The 21,300-nt window shown below is 46.3% G+C and overlaps 2 protein-coding genes across 26 annotated transcripts in view; both read right to left on the reverse strand.

Annotated features, from left to right (window-relative positions):
* The window catches only part of LOC122697341 (BOLA class I histocompatibility antigen, alpha chain BL3-7), a 256,855-nt gene that overhangs the window by 16,063 nt on the left and 219,492 nt on the right, over positions 1-21,300 (reverse strand). For 3 of the 25 annotated variants that reach the window (XM_043908103.1, XM_043908082.1, XM_043908086.1), the window contains exon 8: positions 16,757-17,164. The exons of 12 other annotated variants lie outside the window; for them this stretch is intronic. In XM_043908103.1, the coding sequence (XP_043764038.1) occupies positions 17,160-17,164 (5 nt within the window). In that variant the 3' untranslated portion in view covers positions 16,757-17,159. Of the gene's footprint in view, positions 1-16,756; positions 17,165-17,238; positions 17,376-17,514; positions 17,548-17,975; positions 18,081-18,197; positions 18,474-19,428; positions 19,705-19,903; positions 20,174-20,485; positions 20,668-21,300 lie in introns of those variants that run through there. 10 more of the 25 variants (XM_043908083.1, XM_043908088.1, XM_043908084.1 and 7 more) reach the window with 8 other exon arrangements.
* The window catches only part of LOC122697345 (BOLA class I histocompatibility antigen, alpha chain BL3-7-like), a 101,343-nt gene that overhangs the window by 7,204 nt on the left and 72,839 nt on the right, over positions 1-21,300 (reverse strand). The window lies entirely within an intron of this gene.

Raw genomic sequence — 21,300 nt, forward strand, 5'->3', positions numbered from 1 at the left:
GCATGCTCTGAAATTTTCCTTAATGTGTATTTTAACAGAGTGTTCAGACATTAGCCAAACCATGGTTTACCACCTTAAGGTCGTAAGTGTTCAAAACTGCCCATCACTGGATATAATCCTTGAGCTCTTGGTGTTTTCGTTAACTTGATAAACATACAGAAGTCTTCATTTAGCCCATGAGGATGTGTTTATTGAGCACAACAGATATCAATACTTTGTGGGACTTGTACATACTTGTAAAGTTGTGAAGCAGAAGATGCGATGTTAGAATTCACCACCTTACTACTTTTTACTTACAGCTCCTGCTATACTTTCTCCCCAAATTCCATCAGTTCTGTTTCCCTTCTCCCTTGGACCCTTCTCTCCTAGACAAAAATATCCATGAATTTTTTACACTTGTGGAATGAAGAGTTTTGTGACCCAAAGATGAAAAGCGATCAAAGCATATAAATCATTCCTATGTCAATTACTCACAAGATACAAACATATGCCCCTATTCCAATGGAGACATATAAAAATTTTTGGCAAACAGGTGACATGACTCATTGTTCTTCAGCCAAAGACCACCAGGAGCAAATCTGTGGGCAGTCAAGTTGGATTTATACTGGATACAGCAAGGGAGATCACAGAGCATCAGGGACAATAGTATCCTTGTAAGGTATTAGAACATATACAGCCAGGAGTCCCCAAACTCTGAGCTTGGACCAGTACCTCCTGTCAGATCAGTGCCAACATTAGATTAGAAGTAAAGTGTACAATAAATATACTGTGCTTGAATCATCCTGAAACCATTCCTCCCACCCCCGGTCCATGGAAAGATTGTCTTCCATGAAATCAGTTCCTGGTGCCAAAAAGTTGAGGACCGCTGATATACAGGATGTGGGCTTTGATTTTGAGAAGCATCTATGCAGGACTGGCTTACTCCAGATTGGGCGTTGTCAGGAAGCGGGGGCAATTCTAGGACTGGGCACCTCATGAGCCTCTGCTGTAGGGAGGGCAGACTAGAGCGAGGACACAGCGGTGACTGGGAGGAGGCTGTGGTCTCTGGATCAGCTCAGGGGGAGGTTTGGTACATGGTGAGGGCACAGGGCTGCCTGGTTGGTCTGAGCTCGGATAGAATGCCGTCGTGTTCTGGTTTTGTCTCTCTGTGTCAAGCACGCAGATGTCCTTGTCTGATGCTGATCTTCTGTGAGATGACTTATGTCCAACAGAAGAATAACACAGATGGGTGGTGAGCTCCAGCCCAGCTAGAGGATCAGAATGTACGTCCTAGGGTATGAGCTGAAGGTGACCTGTCAAGTGTTTACAAACGTATGGGATTTTTAATCCCTTGTAATTTTTGAAAGCATTACTTACCAGCACACAAGAGAATTGAAAAGATACTCAGACATATACAAAAATAAATAATTCATGTTCTCCCCCTCATTCCCCATTCACTCAAGTCCTCTACTCAGAAACAAGTGTAGTTAGACATTTTTCATTTTTCTTTCCAGAAAAGTATACTGTTCATTACTGAATACTGTTAGGTCAGTAGAAGAGCTCAGGCCACAGCCTGGGAGAAATTATTATAAATTCACTTATCTGATAAAGTGAAAGAAAAAAGTGAAGTCACTCAGTCATGTCCGACTCTTTTCGACCCTGTGGACTGTAGCCTACCAGGCTCTTCCGTCCATGGGATTTTCCAGGCAAGAGTACTGGAGTGGGTTGCCATTTCCTTCTCCAGGGGATCTTCCCAACCCAGGGATGGAACCTGGGTCTCCTGCGTTGTAGGCAGATGTTTTACCGTCTGAGCCACCAGGGAAGTCCACCAGGGAAATCTGATAAAGGACTTTGTTTTAGAATATACATAGAACTCCTCAACTCAACAAATGAAAATAACAATTTAAAAACAAAGTCTGAACAGACACTTCTTCTAGAAGATATAACAATGGAAATGTATATGAAAAGATGCTAAACATCTTATGTTGTTGGGAAAGGTAAATTACAAAGACAGTAATGTGCATCACACCTGATGGAACATCTACAGTCCAAGAACTGGTGATGCCAAGGTTGGAGCAGCAGAAGGACATAGAGCAGCAGAAACCCTCACTCACTGGGGCAGGAATAGGAAGCAGTGCAACCACGAGAAATGAGTCAGCAGTTTCTAACAAAGCTACACAGAAACTCTCCATCCTGTCTACTGATCAATCTAGTATTTCTCCAACTCATTTGAAAACTTATATTTGCACAAACCACTGCACACCAGTGTGTATATTAAAGCGCCCCTTAAGTGTGGGCTGCACACAGTGATTTTCTTCTAAAGATTACAGGGTGAAAGTGGGGAAGTAAAAATAGAAGTTCACAAAGAAACCTGGGAAATGTACCTTAGCCAGGTAATGAAGTGAACTTATTAGTGATATTCGGGTGGACAGTGTATACCCTTGGTGAGTGGAGAATGTCACTCATCTCTGTGATCCTCTTCCCCAAAACCGTTTGCCCCAGTCAAATCGAAAGATGTTCTACTATGTCTCTGAGCAGTACTCCCCAAAACATCAAAGTCATCCAAAACAAGAGAAGTCTGTGTGACTGTCTCAGCCAGAGGAGCCTGAAGGAGATGTGATTTCCAGACTTAATAAGTGTCTTTGATAGGATCCTGGGTCAGGTTAAAGGAAAACTAATGAAGTTCAAATAAATACTGGAGGTTAGTAACACTATCAATATTGGTCATCAGCTTGTATGTATGTATGTGAGGCATGTATGATGGTGGTATAAAAAGTCCTCACACAGTGTGGGATATATAGTAACTCTCTACTAACTTTGCTACTTTTTGGTAAATCTCAAACTATGCTAAAATGAAAGCACATTTTAATATCAACTGGAAACGAACAGGAAATGGAAGAAGCGATTATCAACTTTCCAGGATGTTTTCATCAATGAGCTTCAGAGAGGAGACATGGAGAGAAAAGATGGAAACCTGAGACACAGGGAGGGCTCCAGGGCTCTACCTCTGCTCTAATCCTTGCTGTACCCTCGAGCCTGACCCCAGAGCTGCTCAGAAAGCACCTTCGCCCCCTTCATTGGACCAGGGCAGCCATCTCTGTCGGACTCAGACCACAGTGCACCCTCTGCCTTCCCCGTGCAGAACTGGAGAGAAGAGTGGCCGTGCCCCCGTGTGGCCACAGGGCTGATGCCTGGACACCTGCGCTCCCCTCTGACCTCCTTCCCAGAGACCTGCCCAGGCTCTCCTCAGGCTCCCAGCGGCGGGTCAGTGCTGCGCACACAAGCTGGTGTCCATCAGTGTCAAAATCAACACCTGAACTGTCACCCAAAATACACCCTGACATGGACACTTCTCTCCCCACTAAATAACCAAGGACTTTGACCTCAGAGAGGATCAGTTATCAGGGCTGTAGTGCCAGGCCCAGGGTGGAGCCCACTCACATACAGGGTGTCCTCATTACCAAGGGATGGGATCCTGAAGCCCAAGTACTGCCCCTTCATCTGGCTACTGCCAGCCTTATGGACTCTCCCTCCAGGGAATCAGCTCTGGAACCTCCATTCCTAGGATGCAGTAGAAGAGGGGAGGAAGGGGAGGGGGAGGAGATCCCAAAGTGCCTGTAAAGGTGGGGAGGCTCCTGGAGAAGTGCGGAGAGGCTGGAAACATGACCTTATGGGATGGAGGCCACGGGTGTGGAGGGGAGGAACCCGAGAGGAGAGGGTGGGGGAGGGTCACTGCGGGGACCAGAGCACAGGGAGGCGGGGTCTGGGTGGGGAGGGGCACAGGGGCTTCTGGCCTGGGCGCTGGGAGAGGCTCTGTTTTCCACCCGGATGATAAACACACAGGTGTCAGCTCTGTATTTTGCTGGTAAACTATACTTATGTTTTTGGTATTTTAGTGAAAATGCATGTATCAGTTCAGTTCAATTCAGTTCAGTCGGTTAGCCGTGTCCAACTGTTTGCAACCCCATGGGCTGCAGCAAGCCAGGCCTCCCAGTCCATCACCCCCTCCCAGAGTTTACTCAAACTCATGTCCATTGAGTCGGTGATGCCATCCAACCATCTCATCCTTTGTTGTCCCCTTCTCCTCCCGCCTTCAATCTTTCCCAGCATCAGGGTCTTTTCAGATGAGTCAATCTTTGTATCAGGTGGCCAAAGTATTGGAGTTTCAGCTTAAGCATCAGTCCTTCTAATGAATATTCAGGACTGATTTCCTTTAGGATTAACTGGTTGGATCTCCTTGCTGTCCAGGAGACTCTCCAGAGTCTTCTCCAACACCAGAGTTCAAAAACATCAATTCTTCAGCACTTAGCTTTCTTTATAGTCCAACTCTCACATCCTTACAAGTATGGTGTGACTCAAGTACAGGTGGAAGAAGGGAAAAGAGAAAAGGAGAGAACGCAGGAGATTAAAGGAATTCCTCTCTTCCAGAGAAATACCACCACCTCAGTCCCACTCCACACACCCCCATACACGATGCTGGGGGAGGCGATGGGTCAGGGAGACTCAAGGAAGGGAGAGCCCATCCTCGGCTCACAGTCAGGGGTACTGGGACATTGTCCATTTATTTGCTAAAACAGTGGGACCACTGTGTCAGAAAGACTGGCCCAACAGCTGGGGAAAAAGACCTGCCCAGCTGGCGGCTATGAAGGTGGTTCCTAGAGATCAAAGGACAGGACCTGGAGGGAGCCTGGAGGCCACAAGGGTGACAAGGAGACCAGGCATGAGTCTGCGCCAGGGGTCCCCTAACATTTTCCAGAGGCAGGAAAATGACCTTCCGCCTCGCTAGACCTACACTCAAGGACACCAAGGAGGGTACCCGTCCTCTCCAGGCAGCACACACCTGCCACACTTTGAAGCCTCGAAGAGTACTCTTCTGCTTTGAGTCCTAAGAGCCCAGGACCCCAGCCTCCTGCCTCTTCATCTCCTTCGTGGTCCTAACTCACTTCCCACACAAGGACAACACAGATTATCAGGGGTCCAGGGAATTCATGGACTGGCACTGCCCCTCATCAGGGTGAGAGGTTTAGGTCACCAGAGCATAGACCTCAGTTTTCTTCATGTCCCCAGCAGGGGGCGCCACTCCTGACACACAGTAGGTTCTCCATCAGTTCCCTCCCTCCTGGAAGCTGTTTCCCAACAACTAATTATAGACCAAGTTGCATTTACAGGTCATTCCACCCCGATGTGAATCCCTTCATGTGTCACTCACTAGGACCCAGTACACAGCCTGACATATAGTAACCACATAACAAATGATTAACAAATCAGTGTGGGGTTTTCTTCAACTGACTCATATATGCATGAAGTCTAAAAAGTTCATATGACATAAAAGGTTACAGTGAAAAGTAAATTTCCTCCTCCATCCCATCCAAAATTTTTCCACTTCCCCTCCCTGGACAAGGTAAGTGTTACAGTTTAGACAGTGTTCTAGAGAGAGAGTCCATTTTATTGGGTGGTATTTCCCATACGTTCTATCTCCAACTTTGTTATCAATTAGTAATATATTCTGAGACTATATTCTATTTTTAAAATACAAATCTAATTCAGTTTAAGATATTGGTGATAATGATTCTCCACTGCTGATTTTAAATATTTAAGTATAGGAAAAAATCCTTCATCTTCCATAATAATAGAGTTTTTTTCCTAGACAAAGTCACCCAGATTTACAATATACTCATTCTCCAATCTCTCTGAGGCTGCTTGTCCTCATGGTTAATTTCTGGCTTATATGATGGAGCAGATGTAAATTTTTGAATTTTGATCTTCAAGGGAAGAAACTTTTCCTCCTTCCCTGCTTTCCCTGGTTACTCCCAAACCATGAACGTGGTCTTAGGTTCCATGGTGGTTCAGGCATCAGTGCTTCATTTAACGTGAGCCGTAGCACTTGTGGCAAAGGGGCTTGAAGTGAAGTATGAGCCATGCTGTGTAGGGCCACCCAAGACGGATGGGTCACTGTGGAGAGTTCTGGCAAAACGTGATCCACTGGAGGAGGGAACGGCAAACCACCCCAGGATACTTGCCATGAGAACCTCATGAACTGTATTAAAAGACAAAAAGGTAGGACAACAAAAGATGAGTCCCCCAGGTTGGAGAGTGTCCAATATACTACAGGGGAAGAGCGGAAAACTACTAATAGCCCCAGAAAGAATGAAGCGGCTGGGCCAAAGGAAAAATATGCTCAGTTGTGGATGTGTCAGGTGATGAAAATAAAATCTGATGCTGCAAAGAACAGTATTGCTTAGGAACCTGGAATATCAGGTCTATGAATCAAGGTATATTGGACATGGTCAAGCAGGAGATGGTAAGAATAAACATAAACATCTTAGGAAGCAGTGAACTTAGATGGAAGGGAATGGGCAAATTTAAATCAAATGACCGTTATATCTACTACTGTGGGCAAGAATCCCATAGAAGTAATGGAGTAATTCTCATTATCAACAAAGGAGTCTGAAATGTAGTAATTGGGAGCAACCTAAAAATGACACAATGATCTCGGTTTGTTTCCAAGGCAAGCCATTCAACATCATGGTAATCCAAGTGTATGCCCCTACTGTTGATGCTGAAGAAGCTGGTGTTGTTCAGTTCTATAAAGACTTAGAAGACCTCCTAGAACTAACACCAAAAGAAAAAAAAATGTATTCGTCATTGGGGATTGGAATGCAAAAGTAGGAAGTCAAGGGTCACCTGGAGTAACAGGCAGGTTTGGCCTTGGAGTACAAAGTGAACCAGGGCAAAGGCTATCTGAATTCTACCAAGAGAATGCACTGATGATAGCAAAGACCTTTCTTTTCAACAACACAAGAGACGACTTTACACGTGGATATCACCAAATGGTCAGTACTGAAATCAAATTGATTATGTTCTTTGTAGTTGAAGATGGAGAAGCTGTATACAGTCAGCAAAAACAAACCTGGAGCTGAATGTGGCTCAGATAATCAGCTTCTTATAGCAAAATTCAGGCTTAAGCCAAAGAAAGTGGGAAAACCACTAGGCCAGTCCGATATGACTTAAATCAAATCCCCTACAAATATGCAGTGGAGATGATGAATAGATTCAAGGGATTAGATCTAGTAAACAGTGAGCCTGAAGAACTATGGACAGAGGTCTGTAATACTGTATAGGAGCAGTGAACAAAACCATCCCAAGGGAAAAAAAAAAGCAAGAAGGCAAATGGTTATCTGAGGATTCTTTACAAATAGTTGAAGAAAGAAGTGAAAAGCAAGGGAAAAAGGGAAAGATGCACCCAACTAAATGCAGAATTCTGAAGAATAACAAGGAGAGACAAGAAGGCCTTCTTCAATGAACAATGCTTAAAAATAGAGGAAAACAACAGAAAGGGAAAGACTAGAGATCTCTTCAGAAGAATCGGAAATATCAAGGGAACATTTTCCCCAAAGGTGGGCACAATAAGAGAGAGAAATGGCTGAGACCTAGTGTAAGCAGAAGAGATAAAAAAAGAGATGGAAAGAATACATGGAAGAACTGTAAGAAAAAGAGCTGGATATCCATGATGATGTGGTCAGACACCCAGAGCCAGACATTCTGGAGTGTGAAGTCAAGCAGGCCTTACAAAGCACTGCTTTCAATAAAGCTAGTGGATGGAATGGAATTCCAGTAGAGCTATTCATAACCCTAAAAGGTGATGCTCTCAAAGTGTTGCACTCAATATATCAGCAAATCTGGAAGACCCAGCTGTGGCCACAGGACTGGGAGAGGTCAATTGTCATCCCAGTTCCCAAGAAGGGGAGTACTAAACAATGTTCAAACCATCAGACAGTTGCACTCATCTCCCATGCAGATGCTCAGGCTGAATTTAGAAAAGGCAGAGGAACCAGAGGTCAAAGTGCCAACATCCATTGGACCATAGAAAGAGCAAGAGAATTTCACATAAACATGTACTTCTGCTTCATTGACAACACTAAAGCCTTTGACCGTGTGGACCACAACAAACTGTGGAAAATTCTCAAAGAGATGGGAATACCAGACCACCTTACTTGCCTCCTGCAAAACCTGAATGCAGTCCAAAAACAACATTAGAACTGGACATGGAACATCAGACTGATTCCAAATCAAGAAAGGAGTACATCATGGCTGTATATTGTCATCCTGCTTATTTAACTTACATGCAGAGTATATCATGTGAAATTCCAGGCTGGATGAAGCACAAGCTGGAATCAAGATTGCAGGGAGAAATATCAATAACCTCAGATATGCAGATGACACCACCCTTATGGCAGAACGTGAAGAGAAACTAAAGAACCTCGTGATGAAGGTGAAAGAAGACTTAAAAAGCTGATTTAAAACTCAACATTCAAAAAACTAAATCATGGCATGTGGTCCCATCACTTCATGACAAATAGATGGGGAAACAATAGACACAGTGACAGACTTTATTTTCTTGGGCTCCAAAATCACTGCAGATGGTGACTGCAGCCATGAAATTAAAAGATGCCTACTCCTTTGAGGAAAAGTTATGACCAACCTAGAGAGCATATTAAAAAGCAGAGACATTACTTTGCCAACAAAGGTCCATCTAGTCAAAGCTATGGTTTATCCAGTTATCATATAGGGATGTGAAAGTTGGACCATGAAGAATGCTGAGTGTCAAAGAATTGATGCTTTTGAACTGTGGTGTTGGAGAAGACTCTTGAGAGTCTCTTGGACTGTAAGGAGATCAAACCAGTCAATCCTAAAGGAAATCAATCCTGATTATTCACTGGAAGGACTGATGCTGAAGCTGAAGCTCCAATACTTTGGCCACCTGATGCAAAGAGCCGACTCATTAGAAAAGACCCCGATTCTGGGTAACATTGAAGTCAGGAGGAGAAGGGGACGACAGAGTATGAGATGGTTGGATGGCATCACTGACTCAATGAATATGAGTTTGCCCAAGCTCCAGGACATGGTGAAGGACAGGCAAGCCTATTGTGCTGCAATCCACGGGGTCGAAAAGAGTCAGACAACTCACAAAGAGTCGGACTGAGCAACTGAACAACAACCCACGCTAGTAAGGTCATGTTTAAAATCTTGCATGCCTAAGCCTCAGAATAATGCGAACCAAGAAGTTCCAGATGTCCAAGCTGGGTTTAGAAAAGGCAGAGGAACCAGACATCAAATTGTCAACATTCACTGGATCACAGAGAAAACAAGGGAATTTCAGAAAAACATCTACCTCTGTTTCATCGACTACACTAAAACCTTTGACTGTGGATCATAACAAACTGTGGAAAGCTCTGTGGTAACCTTGTCATACTTTCTCAATCCTGAGTCACTCTGTTCTTCTACACAGCGTTCTAATTCTTGCTTCTTGACCCGCATACAGGTTTCTCAGGAGACAGATAAGGTGGTCTGGTACTCCCATCTTTTTAAGAGCTTTCCACAGAAAGATTTCCTCTTCTTGGGCTCAAAAATCACTGCAGATAGTGACTGCATCCATAAAATCAGAATACAATTACTTCTTGGCAGGAAAGCTGTGACAATCTTAGACAGTGTGTTGAAAAGTAGAGACATCACTCTGCCAACAAAGGTCTGTATAGTCAAGGCTATGGTCTTGACTTCTCCTTCTGAAATATTGCCTACGTTTATGTTTTGGGCTAAACATTGATTCTCTTGGTACTCTACTTATGGAAACTTTACACTTAATCTATTATTTTTATTTGCTTTCACTGGACAAGTAAGCCTTAAAACCAGGTCAACCATGTTACTAAAAGTGGAATCTCCAAGGCCTATATTTTTTCAATCCCGCTATTTTTCTGGCACTAGGGTAGCTGTCAGAATACAAGTCCACCTAAACCAGTGATACTTTATCTCTTCTGTGAGCCAGTGCTGGTTTGTGACATGCTTGTCATCAGTTCACAATAAGAAAAATACAGACATTGACAGTGAGCATAAGCAAGTAAACGACCTTGACCCAGACTGGTAATTGCCAAGAAAAAGATGAGCATTTTTATCATGTCATTGGATCTGCTAAGACTGTTGGATTATTAGACCTCAGGGACTAGAGATTATATCTTGGTGTCTAAACTAGTACTTAAAAGACTTTTGTGTGGGTTGCATGTAAATCAATCAATTTTATAGATACTTTCCCCATAAAAATGTACATACAAAGAAATACAAAAGTTCAGTTCAGTCGCTGAGTCATATCCAACTCTTTGCAACCCATGGACTGCAGCACAGCAGGCATCCCTGTCCAACACCAACTCCCAGAGCTTGCTCAAACTCATATCCATCGAGTCAGTGATGCCATCCAACCTTCTAATCCTCTGTCATCCCCTTCTCCTCCTGGCTTCAATCTTGCCCAGCATCAGAATCTTTTCCAGTGAGTCAGTTCTTCACATCAGGTGGCCAGAGTATTGGAGCTTCAGCTTCATAATCAGTCCTTCCAATGAATATTCATGACTGATTTCCTTTAGGATGAACTGGTTTGATCTCCTTGCAGTCCAAGGGACTCTCAAGAGTCTTCTCCAACACCACTGTTCAAGAGCATCAATTCTCTGGTGCTCAGCCTTCTTTATGGTCCAACTCTCACATCACTATATGACTACTAGAAAAACCATAGCTCTGACTAGATGAACCTTTGTTGGCAAGGCAATGTCTCTGGTTTTGAATATGCTGTCTAGGTTGGCCATAGCTTTTCTTCCAGGCAGCAAGCATCTTTCAATTTCATGGGTGCAGTCACCATCTGCAGTGATTTTGAAGCCCAAAAAATAAAGTCTGCCACTGTTTCCATTGTTTTCTCATTTATTTCCCATGAAATGATGGAATGGGATGCCATGATCTTAGTTTTCTGGATGTTGAGCTTTAAGCCAAACTTTTCACTCTCCTCTTTCACTTTCATCAAGAAGCTCCTCAGTTCCTCTTTGCTTTCTGCCATAAGGGTGGTGTCATCTGCATATTTGTGGTTATTGATATTTCTTCCTGCAATCTTGATTCCAGCTTGTGCTTCATCCAGCCCAGCATCTTGCATGACGTACTCTGCATATAGGGCTTCCCTGATAGCTCAGTTAGTAAAGAATCCATCTGCAATGCAGGAGACCCCAGTTTGATTCCTGGGTCGGGAAGATCCACTGAAGAAGGGATAGGCTACCTACTCCAGTATTCTTGGGCTTCCCTTTTGGCTCAGCTGGTAAAGAATCTGCCTGTAATGCAGGAGACCTGGGTCCAATTCCTGGGTTGGCAGATTCCCCTGGAGAAGGGAAAGGCTACCCACTCCAGTATTCTGGCCTAGAGAATTCCATGGACAGTCCATGGGGTCGCAGAGAGTCAGACATGACTGAGCCACTTTCACTTTCACTATTCACTCTGCATATACGTTAAAAGAGTAGGGTGACAATATATAGCCTTGACGTACTCTTTTCCCAATTTGGAACCAGTCTGTTGTTCCATGTCTGGTTCTGATTGTTGCCTCTTGACCTGCATATGGGTTTCTCAGGAGGCAGGTAAGATGTTCTGGTATTCCCATCTCTTGAGGAATTTTCCATAGTTCATTGTGATCCACACAGTCAAAGGCTTTGGTGTAGTCAATAAAGCTGAAGTAGATGTTTTTCTGGAGCTCTGTTGCTTTTTCTATGATCTAACGGATGTTGGCACTTTGATCTCTGGTTCGTCTGCCTTTTCTAAATCCAGCTTGTACATCTGGAAGTTCTAGGTTCTCATACTGTTGAAGCCTAGCTTGGAGAATTTTGAGCATTACTTTGCTAGCATGTGAGATGGGTGCTATTGTGCAGTAGTTTGAACGTTCTTTGGCATTGCCTTTCTTTGGCATTGCCTAACTTATAAAGGTTAACATGCAGTAACATGTCAGTATATAAGCCTGGAAAGAGACAACGGCAGCTGGAGGACATTTTGAGCAATCATTTCATCACTCAGAAGGGCACTCCGCTTATCTGAGAGTATAAACTAGAGTGGACAGGAACTGGCCCTCATAAGGGAACGTCACAGAAGAAGTTGAAAGACATCAGTGAGGCATTCATCCAACATGACTGGTTACAATGTAGCAGACCAAGTTCTGATCTAGTTCACTGCTCAAAAAATTGAAATTTGTCATTCTTTTCCACTCCCTCACTCTCCTTCTCCAACCCCAGAATCTGTACCCTCTTCCCAAATGAGGGGAATTTCACACTTGATGATCTTGGTAGAAGGCAGACACCTTCCTCCATTAGACAGAAAACCTTGCTTCCTCAATATTCCTGCAGGTAGAAAGAGGCTGAGGCTCCACCAGGCAGGTGACCACATGCTGGACTCTTACTTACGACATGGTGCCACAGAGAGACGGGAACCGCACCGGATGCTTTAGGCACACATGGCACGCGTGGCAGAGGCGGCCGTGTGTCGTCCAGGCGTCAGAGCAGCAGAGAGCAGGTCTAGTCACGGGGTCCGTTGTCCAGCATCAGGGCTGACAGCACTGTGAACAGTGGTGTCTGTGCTCACCTGAGGGGAAGGGGTTTCTGTGTGGGACCCGACCAGGGTGGGGTGAGGAGTCTGTTCCTGGCTGTGCCTCAGGGCTGGTCAGCGGTTTTCCCTGAAATAAACCCGAAACCACAAGTGTGCCTCTCTCTGTTCCATTTAGAACAATTTGAAATATTTTTTCCCCCACCCAGAATTACCTAAGAATACCATGTAGCAGAATCTCAGAGAGCAAGGATTCAGAGACTTCTCCTTCTGCTTTATTATGATTGATATACAATATTGAGTCAGTTTATGGTGTACAATTGTTGATTTGACACACTTCTGTACTGCAAAATAATCACCACCATAGCTTTGTCTGACAACTGAATCATGTCACTCATTACATCTTTTGCATGTGTTCTGAAAATTTAGATCTACTCCCTTAGCAACTCAGAGACTCTTTATGGTGAGATGATAATCACTTCCTAAATTTTCAGCCTGGCGATAGCACACGGCAGAAACCATGTAACTCGTACCAAATGTTTTATTTCTTTCCTCTCAGGAAATAAACATTTAAATGTGTGTTTAAGACCCCTCCCCACCTTAATCATTCTCTGATCTTTAACATCAGTGGATCCAAGTCTGCTCAGGACTGCTTGTAGAGATTGTTACAAAATACTCAGGACTCTCCCCAGATCCACCATCTCAGAGTGTAGGGCACGGAGTCTGGGAATCTATTATGAACAAGCCGTAAGGGGAGGCGGGGCACAGCCAGGTGGGAATCCAGATCTGTGTTCTTGCTCTGAAATGTGTGATCTGAAGATCAGCACCAACCGTGCTACAAGTCTATTCCAGACCTTCTGTCTCTAAGGGGAGTGCAGGTGAAGGACATTCCTTCATGTCCTTCAGGACCCCTTTCCACGTGCCATCTAGACCTGGTGTCAGAATGGTGCCGTCTGCTCAGGTGTGTGGCCTGATCAGTTCCCATAGCTCGGGGGATTCAGAATTCAGTCCTTGTCCTTCTGCTTCTGTAGCCAATTCTCCCCTCATCTGTCCCCTCATCTGTTCTCAAGACTTTAAACATCATTTATATGGTGTCACCTCTTCCATCTATTTCTCCACTCAAGTCATCTCACCTGAACCCTAGACTAGTAAATGTAATTCAGTTGCCACTTTCCTAAACCAAATGCTGATGGTGATGCCTCCTCAAATATGCTCCTTCCAGAGTCCCCTCATTTCCACTGTAGGTGCCCCACATGCTTACTTGCAAATCTCAAATTTTGTGGTACTCCTTCACCCTTTCTCATAACTCAGATTTAAGCCACTGGGAAATGCTGTAAAATGCATTTTCAAAATAAATCAAGAATCCACTCACTCACCATCATCTTCCCTGCTCACACCCCAGACAAGGACCAGCACCCTGACCCTGGACCCTGCACTGTTTCCTAGAGGCTCCTCTACACCTCCCTCGCCCTTCACCTCCTGACTCTGCACAGCAGCCTGACTGATGCTTCTAGAGAGCAGTCACACCAGGTCCTCCTCTGTTCACATCATCCTATAACTCCATAGCTTACTGAGATAAAATCAACACCCTTCTATTATGCTGGAGGCACACAGGATCTGGCCAGAGATGGGATCTCATCGCAATTCCTTTTCCTTCAGCCACAGCTGCCTCCTGGCTCTCCCTTGAACACCCTCCTGCCCTCGTGCATCTGCACTGGAGGCTCCTCTGCCTGGAAAGAACCTCCCCTAGACCTCCTTGTGGACATTCCTTCATGTTCTTCACATCTTTACTTAAATGTCACCTTCTCAATGAGGCCCACTGTCCACACTAGTAACACTGTCACCTTCCCTGTCCCCACACACTTATACCCTGGGTCACCTTCCTCAGAGCACTTACCAACCTGTAAGGGAAACAGTCCCTCACTTACTAGGCTGATAGCACATGCTCTGCCCCTTCTCCCTAGAACACACCTCACATGGCGGACAAGGTTTGTCTGTTGTTAGTTCATTGAGTTCTCCTAAATTAAAAAATAGTGTGTCATGTCTCCATCACACAACAAATATCAGTTCAATGAATGGTCAGTAAAGCACTTCCCTATTCTAGAAACAGTGTCTTTATTAATGTGACCTCAGGCCACATGCTGTCTCTTGGCAGTTACAGCACAACATCCTTTGGCATTGTGCTGAGGTCCAGCCCCGGCAGGACCAGGAGTACCCAAGGGATGAGTGGCATCGGCGAGGAAGAAGACAGACACACACACACAGACGTTGAGTAGAAGAGGTAGCTTTTTTTTATTTTTAGGATAGCTCAGTTTTTATAGAATGAATGTTACCTCCCCCTTAAGTCACCACACATTACATCAGATATTGGTTTGTGCTTCTGTCAATATTTTTTTTCCCCAGGTTTTGCCCCTAAGCATTCATCTAGAACGTTTCCGATTACAGGGTTTATACTTAAATGTCCCATACATAGTCTTCTTGCCTCAATGGCCTAACATTTTCACTCTAACAAAAACAATGTTCCACAAATCTCAGGCATAGTGTAAATTCTTTGGACAATAAAACAATACATGGGAAGGGTCACAGTAACATGTTTGACATGTCTGAAAATAGTACCATGAGAAAAACCTGATATTTTTCTTTACCTGAAACCACAAAATCTCAATTTACAATGATTAACTATTAAACAGCAAAAACACCTCTAAAGCAGCAAAACACCTCTATTAATAGTAAGATAATGGCAGTAAAACTGGTTAATATAAATCTTCTATTAAAATTCTATATACCCCATTTTCTAATTTTACAAAAATACCCATAATATCCCATGTTGTTTAAAGAAAGGGAAACAATGAACAAATAGCAGCAAGGAAATAGCAATAGAGAAAACCCTTTCAACCAAGGAGCAAGTAAACTAAAGCAGTATATCTACTTCTAAATCTAAACACCTCTACTCTTTTCTATTCTAGAACATTATAATCTTTTAAGCAAGCAGCCAAACTATACCTGTGGCCTTTTCTTTTATGACTTGATGTTTATGGTCGTGTCCTGAGCCAGAGCAATCTTGAGCATTTCCAAAAAGGCTTGGACTTTTCCAACAAGTCCTTATTACTATATATTATCATTTCCAAAAATTAATGGAAAGCCCAACAACAGTAAGACAGAAGGAAGAAAGGGATATACCAGGCCCCTGGGACAACCTCGAGGGTAAGAGTTGCCTTGCAGATTCCTTTCTCATCCCGTGACTTTGTCCCCGGGACAACCTCGAGGGGAAGAGCTGCCTTGCAGGTTCCTTTCTCATCCCGGTGGCTCCGGAGGGGACATATTGGGCCCCTGGGGCAGCCCCATGTGAGAAAGAGCTGCCTTGCAGGTTCCTCTCTAGTCCCATGACCTTGTCAAGGACTGGGTGCATCCCGGCGACTCCCGACAGCATTGACCTCAATGCTGCCTATATTTTACTCACAAAGGCTGATCTGCCTTCCCTCCCACACCAATCAGCCTGCACACCACACACAAGGCTCTTTGTCTCTTCAGAAAGGAAGATCCTTCACTTCCAGCTCCTATATTCAACCTGCTGTGATTTTATTAGACACTGCTTTCTAAATCCATGAGTTGAGATGGGAGCCAACAGTAGCCTTAGAAGATGTAAGGGCAGAAGAGGGCAGAAGAGGCAGAAGATTGCAGAGAAGAGAGAAGTCCAGCAAGAATTAAGTCAAGATATGAAACGATTGGGTCCCTCCTCTTTGTAAGTTCCAGGATGTGATTCCTTTAAAAAGATGGAGAAAAGTTGGAAAGAAGAATCCAGCAAAATCTCTAAGAGGGCAAGAACTGGATGCCTCTAAAATTTCTCTCTTGACACTGCTGAGATCCTGTGTGCATGCATCCCCTGGACTTGTGGGGATAATCACAGGCAAAGTGACCCCTGCTGCTGTTAGAGATGGGGTCACCCAGAGAAGAATGGGACCAGAACTCTACACATGAAATAGAACAGTCAGTACACCAACAACAATAATAGCAATAACTAAATAAGCAAAATATAAACACATTCAAAAATGACAGGAGCTAAGTATTGAACCAAGGCCTGATCCTAGGCTAACCACTGAAGAAACGCACCCTGCCCATGGTGCTGGAGATACAACAAGGCCCAGGTGACTTCTGAGTCCATGATCACAGGTCCTTGGTGGGACAAGCATTTACTGAAGGGACAAGGACAATGGAATGGAGAAGAGGACCCAGTCCAGGAGTGACCACGGGCAGTGCATGGGCAGTGCATGCATGCCCTCCAGGCACTGATCAGACTGGGCACAGGCCCTGTCCACACTCAGCTCCTCACAGCCTCCACCTGTCCCTCCTGCAGCTGACTCAGCAGAGCAAACGTGAATGGTTCTGGAAGGTTCTCAGTGTTTCAATTTATTTCCTCTTTCAAACTTTAGGAATCCTCATCTTTATTATCCAATCCCCCTTCATGGCACCAATTACAAAAAACAAATTCATATATACGGATTTTATCTTCAATAAGGAAATAAGACAACATTACTCAGTGCATACGAAGCTGACAGCGATGGAGATGGCCCAGCCCCATCTCTGCAGGAACAGGACAGTGGATGAGGGAGGAGAACACAGGTCAGGGTGGGGAGGGGGCCCGATGGAGAGCGGTGACCGGTCTCCCCACCTCCTCACATTATGCTAATAGCAGCACAGACACATTCAGATGCAGCTGCAGAAAGAGGGATCTGGGGATCTACGTCACAAAGCAGGACCGAGCATCACTCAGTCCCCACAAGGCAGCTGTCTCACACTGTTAGAGAAAAGAATCAGGAAACAGTTCAGGTCAGTCATGTAAGCACTCACATTCTCCACAGCCCCCCACATGCTCGCATGTCCCACTCAAAGATCCCTGCCACCCAGTGTGTCCCTTCTGCCCCAATCTCCCTTCCAATCTAGACTCTCCAGGGTCTCACCTTTAGGAACCGTGAGAGACACATCAGAGCTCTGGGCACTGTCACTGCCTGGAGGGGAACAAAACCAGGATGTGGTCAGAACCCACAGGAGAGAAACTAGAGAAGGCACTTTGAGGAGGGTGAGTCCCCCATGGCCTCCTGTCTGCACCCTCACAAGGGTCTCAGGAATCACCCCCTCCATACTTACTTGAAGCCTGGGTGTAGATCCGTCCTCTTTCACCTGTGAGAAGAAAATATCACATGAGAGGCCAGGGAGAAGGCTGAGTCATGAGATCCTAAAGGTAACTCTTTAGTCTTGAACCCCAGAGAACTTTCTGGAACTGTGGTCAAAACTCATGATAGGATCAGGAACACAGAGAAGGGAGACGTGTAAGGAATGGACCACCTGCCCTCCTGGAGGTCTGTCCTCAGCAAGGATCTCCCTCTGACCTTCATGTACTGGAAATCTGGTCCCTAACTGGAATTAGGAAGGTGAAAAATTTCTCTTTCATTTTCATACATGCTTTAGAAAAGAAAAATGTTAGCATCAGCTCCAGACTCCACATGTGTGCGGAGGGTACTTTCCAGTAACCAGGCAGGTAAACTTCTACCTGGGCTTGAAACCTCCAGTGAGACAAGAAAACTCAGATCCCTCCCTCCCTTCCCTACCTGAGCGTTTTTTCCTCCAGATCACAGCTCCAGTCACCACAGCCACCACGAGGAGAACCAGGCCAACAATGATGCCCATGGTGAGGAAGGAGGTCTGAGGAGGTTCTGTGGAGGAAAGGGAAGGGGCCCTGACCTCAGCTTGAGTCCTGACCTTGCTGAACTGAGTCCTGAAGGGCTCCTGCTTTGTCTGAGAGGAAGCTTCAGTCCCATCTCCCTCCTTACCCCATCTTAGTGTGAGGTGCTCCTGAAGCCCCTTGTGCTGCACACGGCATGTGTATCTCTGCTCCTCTCCAGAAGGCACCACCAGGGCCGCCCACTTCTGGAAGGTTCCATCCCCTGAAGGCCTAGTCTCCACAAGCTCCATGTCCTGGGTCTGGTCCTCCCCATTGTGCTGCCAGATCAGTGAGATCTCCTCAGGGTAGAAGCCCAGAGCCCAGCACCTCAGGGTGACCTCACGGTCAGAGATGGGGTGATAGGTCACATGTGCCTTTGGAGGGTCTGAGGAAGAATCAGAAAATTCAAAGTTTGTGTTACCTCCACAGGTCACTGAAGCAGCGTCATGTGACCATCCTGAGAAAGGACAGAACAGTGATTTTTTCCCCCCAGCTTTACTGACCTATACTTAACAAAAACTGTACACATTTAAAGTGTACTACATGTTGCTTTTATATATACATATATATATATATGTATATATATATATATATGTACACTGTGAAGGTAATTAATGTGTTTCTCAACTTGCCTTATGTGCGCCGTCTTTGACAAGGATGATGAGAATGATTAACATCAATTTTAAAGTATACAATACAGGATTATTATTAACTATAGTCACCAGGCTGTACATCAGATTCCCAGACTATTACGAACTTTTTTACCCTCTGAGTTACAGAACATTCAGGACCATGGTTTTGAAAAAATCAGCACAAGAGCTAGATAACAGCCTCAAATCAGAGATCAGGGATGATCTGTATTAGTCCTTGGAAATTTCTAGGATGACAGACTAGGATAGGCGCTCTAAAAATGTTAGGGGGAGAATACAGTCTAAAGGTCCTGAGTCTGGTGGAGGCTGAATGACTCAGAAAAGCTGGAGTCAGGCCTCCTAAAATGCTCTCCAGTGAGAACAGGCTTTGAGAGAGAAACTCATGGATCACAAAATGGTGGCCAGGGTCAAAGGGCACCGATGATCCGCTATTTCAGGGATGGTTTGTTTCCTGCTTCTTCTTCAAAGACACTATTTCAGGGATCCGCTATTTCAGGGATTCCTTAATTGTCCTTCAGAGCAGTAGGGCCACTGGGTGACTCTCGTGTACAGAATATCAAACCTGGGCAGATTCCTCCCTCTCCTGACAAGAACCTGGGGTGCTGTTCCCACAGGGACCCCACTTTCTTCTCTCGTGGAAAGCCGGCTCCAGCCCGAGGGGAGATCAGGGAGGCCCCGCGCCCCTCGTACCTGCGCGCAGCAGCGTGTCCTTCCCGTTCTGCAGGTGTCTGTGGAGCCACTCCACGCACTCGCTCTCCACGTAGTTCCTGCGGCTCTCCGCAACACCTGCCGCCTCCCACTTGCGCTTGGTGATCTGAGCCGCCGTGTCCGCCGCGGTCCAGGAGCGCAGGTCCTCGTTCAGGGCGATGTAATCTCTGCCGTCGTAGGCGTCCTGCCTGTACCCGCGGAGGAGACGCCCATCCGGCCCCACTTCGCAGCCCGACATCCGCTGGAGGGTGTGAGACCCTGACTCGCCCCGACCACCCGCGGTGATTAAACCCAAACTGAAAATGAAACCGGGTCAAGTCCCGCCTGCTCCTCCCGGGTCGGGGTGCGGGCGTGTTCCGCAGTGTTGGGGTGACCCTCGGATCCGCAGACTCGGGGCGACCCCGGCCGGTCCCTGGGGATGGGGTTCGTGACCTGGACCCGGGTCCGCGTCACTCACCGGCCTCGCTCTGGTTGTAGTAGCCGCGCAGGGTGTTCAGGCCCTCTCGGAAAATCTGTGCTTTGTCCTTGGAGACTCGCGTCTCCTCATCCCAATACTCGGGCCCCTCCTGCTCCACCCACCGCGCCCGCGGCTCCATCCTCGGATTCGGGGCGTCGCTGTCGAACCGCACGAACTGCGTGTCGTCCACGTAGCCGACAGAGATGAAGCGGGGCTCCCCGAGGCCGGGCCGGGACACGGCGGTGTAGAAATACCTCAGGGAGTGGGGGCCTGGGGGCGGGGAGGGGTGAGATTCGACCGGACCCTCCTCCCGGCGCGGATCCCGGGCCCGAGACCACGAGGCCGGGAGGGCGGGGGGGCGTAGGGCCAGTGAGATGGAAGAGGTCGAAAACAGGCCCGATCTTCGAAAGAGGTAGAAAGGAGGGGTCGGGAAGCAAGAAGGGACAGGCCGGGACCCGGCGAGAGGCGGGTCTGGGCAGGGGCGTCGGGGTCGCTCAGTCCCTGGGTTACTGCCCCCAAGACTCCCGGGCGGTCCCCTCGACCCTCCCCGCAGAGGCCGTTCCCTCCCCACCCCGCACTCACCAGCCAGGGTCTCGGTCAGGACCAGGATCCCCGAAAGGAGCAGGAGAAGCGTTCCCGGCCCCAAGACTCGCATCCTCTGGGTCTGGGAAGAAGCAGTCTGGGGGGTCGGTGGAGACTTTATAACCGGGATCCGTGGAGACGCTGATCGGTTTTTCTAGAAACCGGGCACCCAGTGGCAGTGAGAACTGGGGCCGCGTCACGAGTGTCCAGGCAGCAGGGCTAAACACAGGTTGTGAGAGAGAAAGTGAAACTCGGGGAGACGGGGAATCCCCAACACGGAACGTCGCAGCCCCTGACTCCGCCGTTGAGCCTGAGATCCTGAGCGGCTTGCGCTCCAGGGACCTGGGACTTTGCCCTGATCCCTCCCCTCCTGCTAGGAAGGATGTTCAAACTACCGCATAATTGCACTCATCTCACAGGTTAGCAAAGTAATGCTCAAAATTCTCCAAACCAGGCTTCAACAGGAGTTGAACCGTGAAGTTTCAGATGTTCAAGCTGGATTTAGAAAAGCCAGAGGAGCCAGAGATCAAAGTGCCAACATCCCGTGGATCATGGAAAAAGCAAGAGAGAAAACATCTCTGCTTTATGGACTGTACCAAAGCCTTTGTGTGGATCAAAACAAACAGTGGAAAATTCTTAAAGAGATGGGAATACTAGACCACCTGACCTGCCTTCTTGAGAAAACTGTGTGCAGGTCAAGAAGCTACAGTTAGAACTGGACATGGAACAACAGACTGGTTACAAATTGGGAAAGGAGTTCGTCAAGGTTGTATATTGTCACCCTGCTCATTATCTTACATGCAGAGTACATCATA

Source organism: Cervus elaphus, chromosome 7 (assembly GCF_910594005.1).
Source record: "Cervus elaphus chromosome 7, mCerEla1.1, whole genome shotgun sequence".
Lineage (NCBI taxonomy): Eukaryota > Metazoa > Chordata > Mammalia > Artiodactyla > Cervidae > Cervus > Cervus elaphus.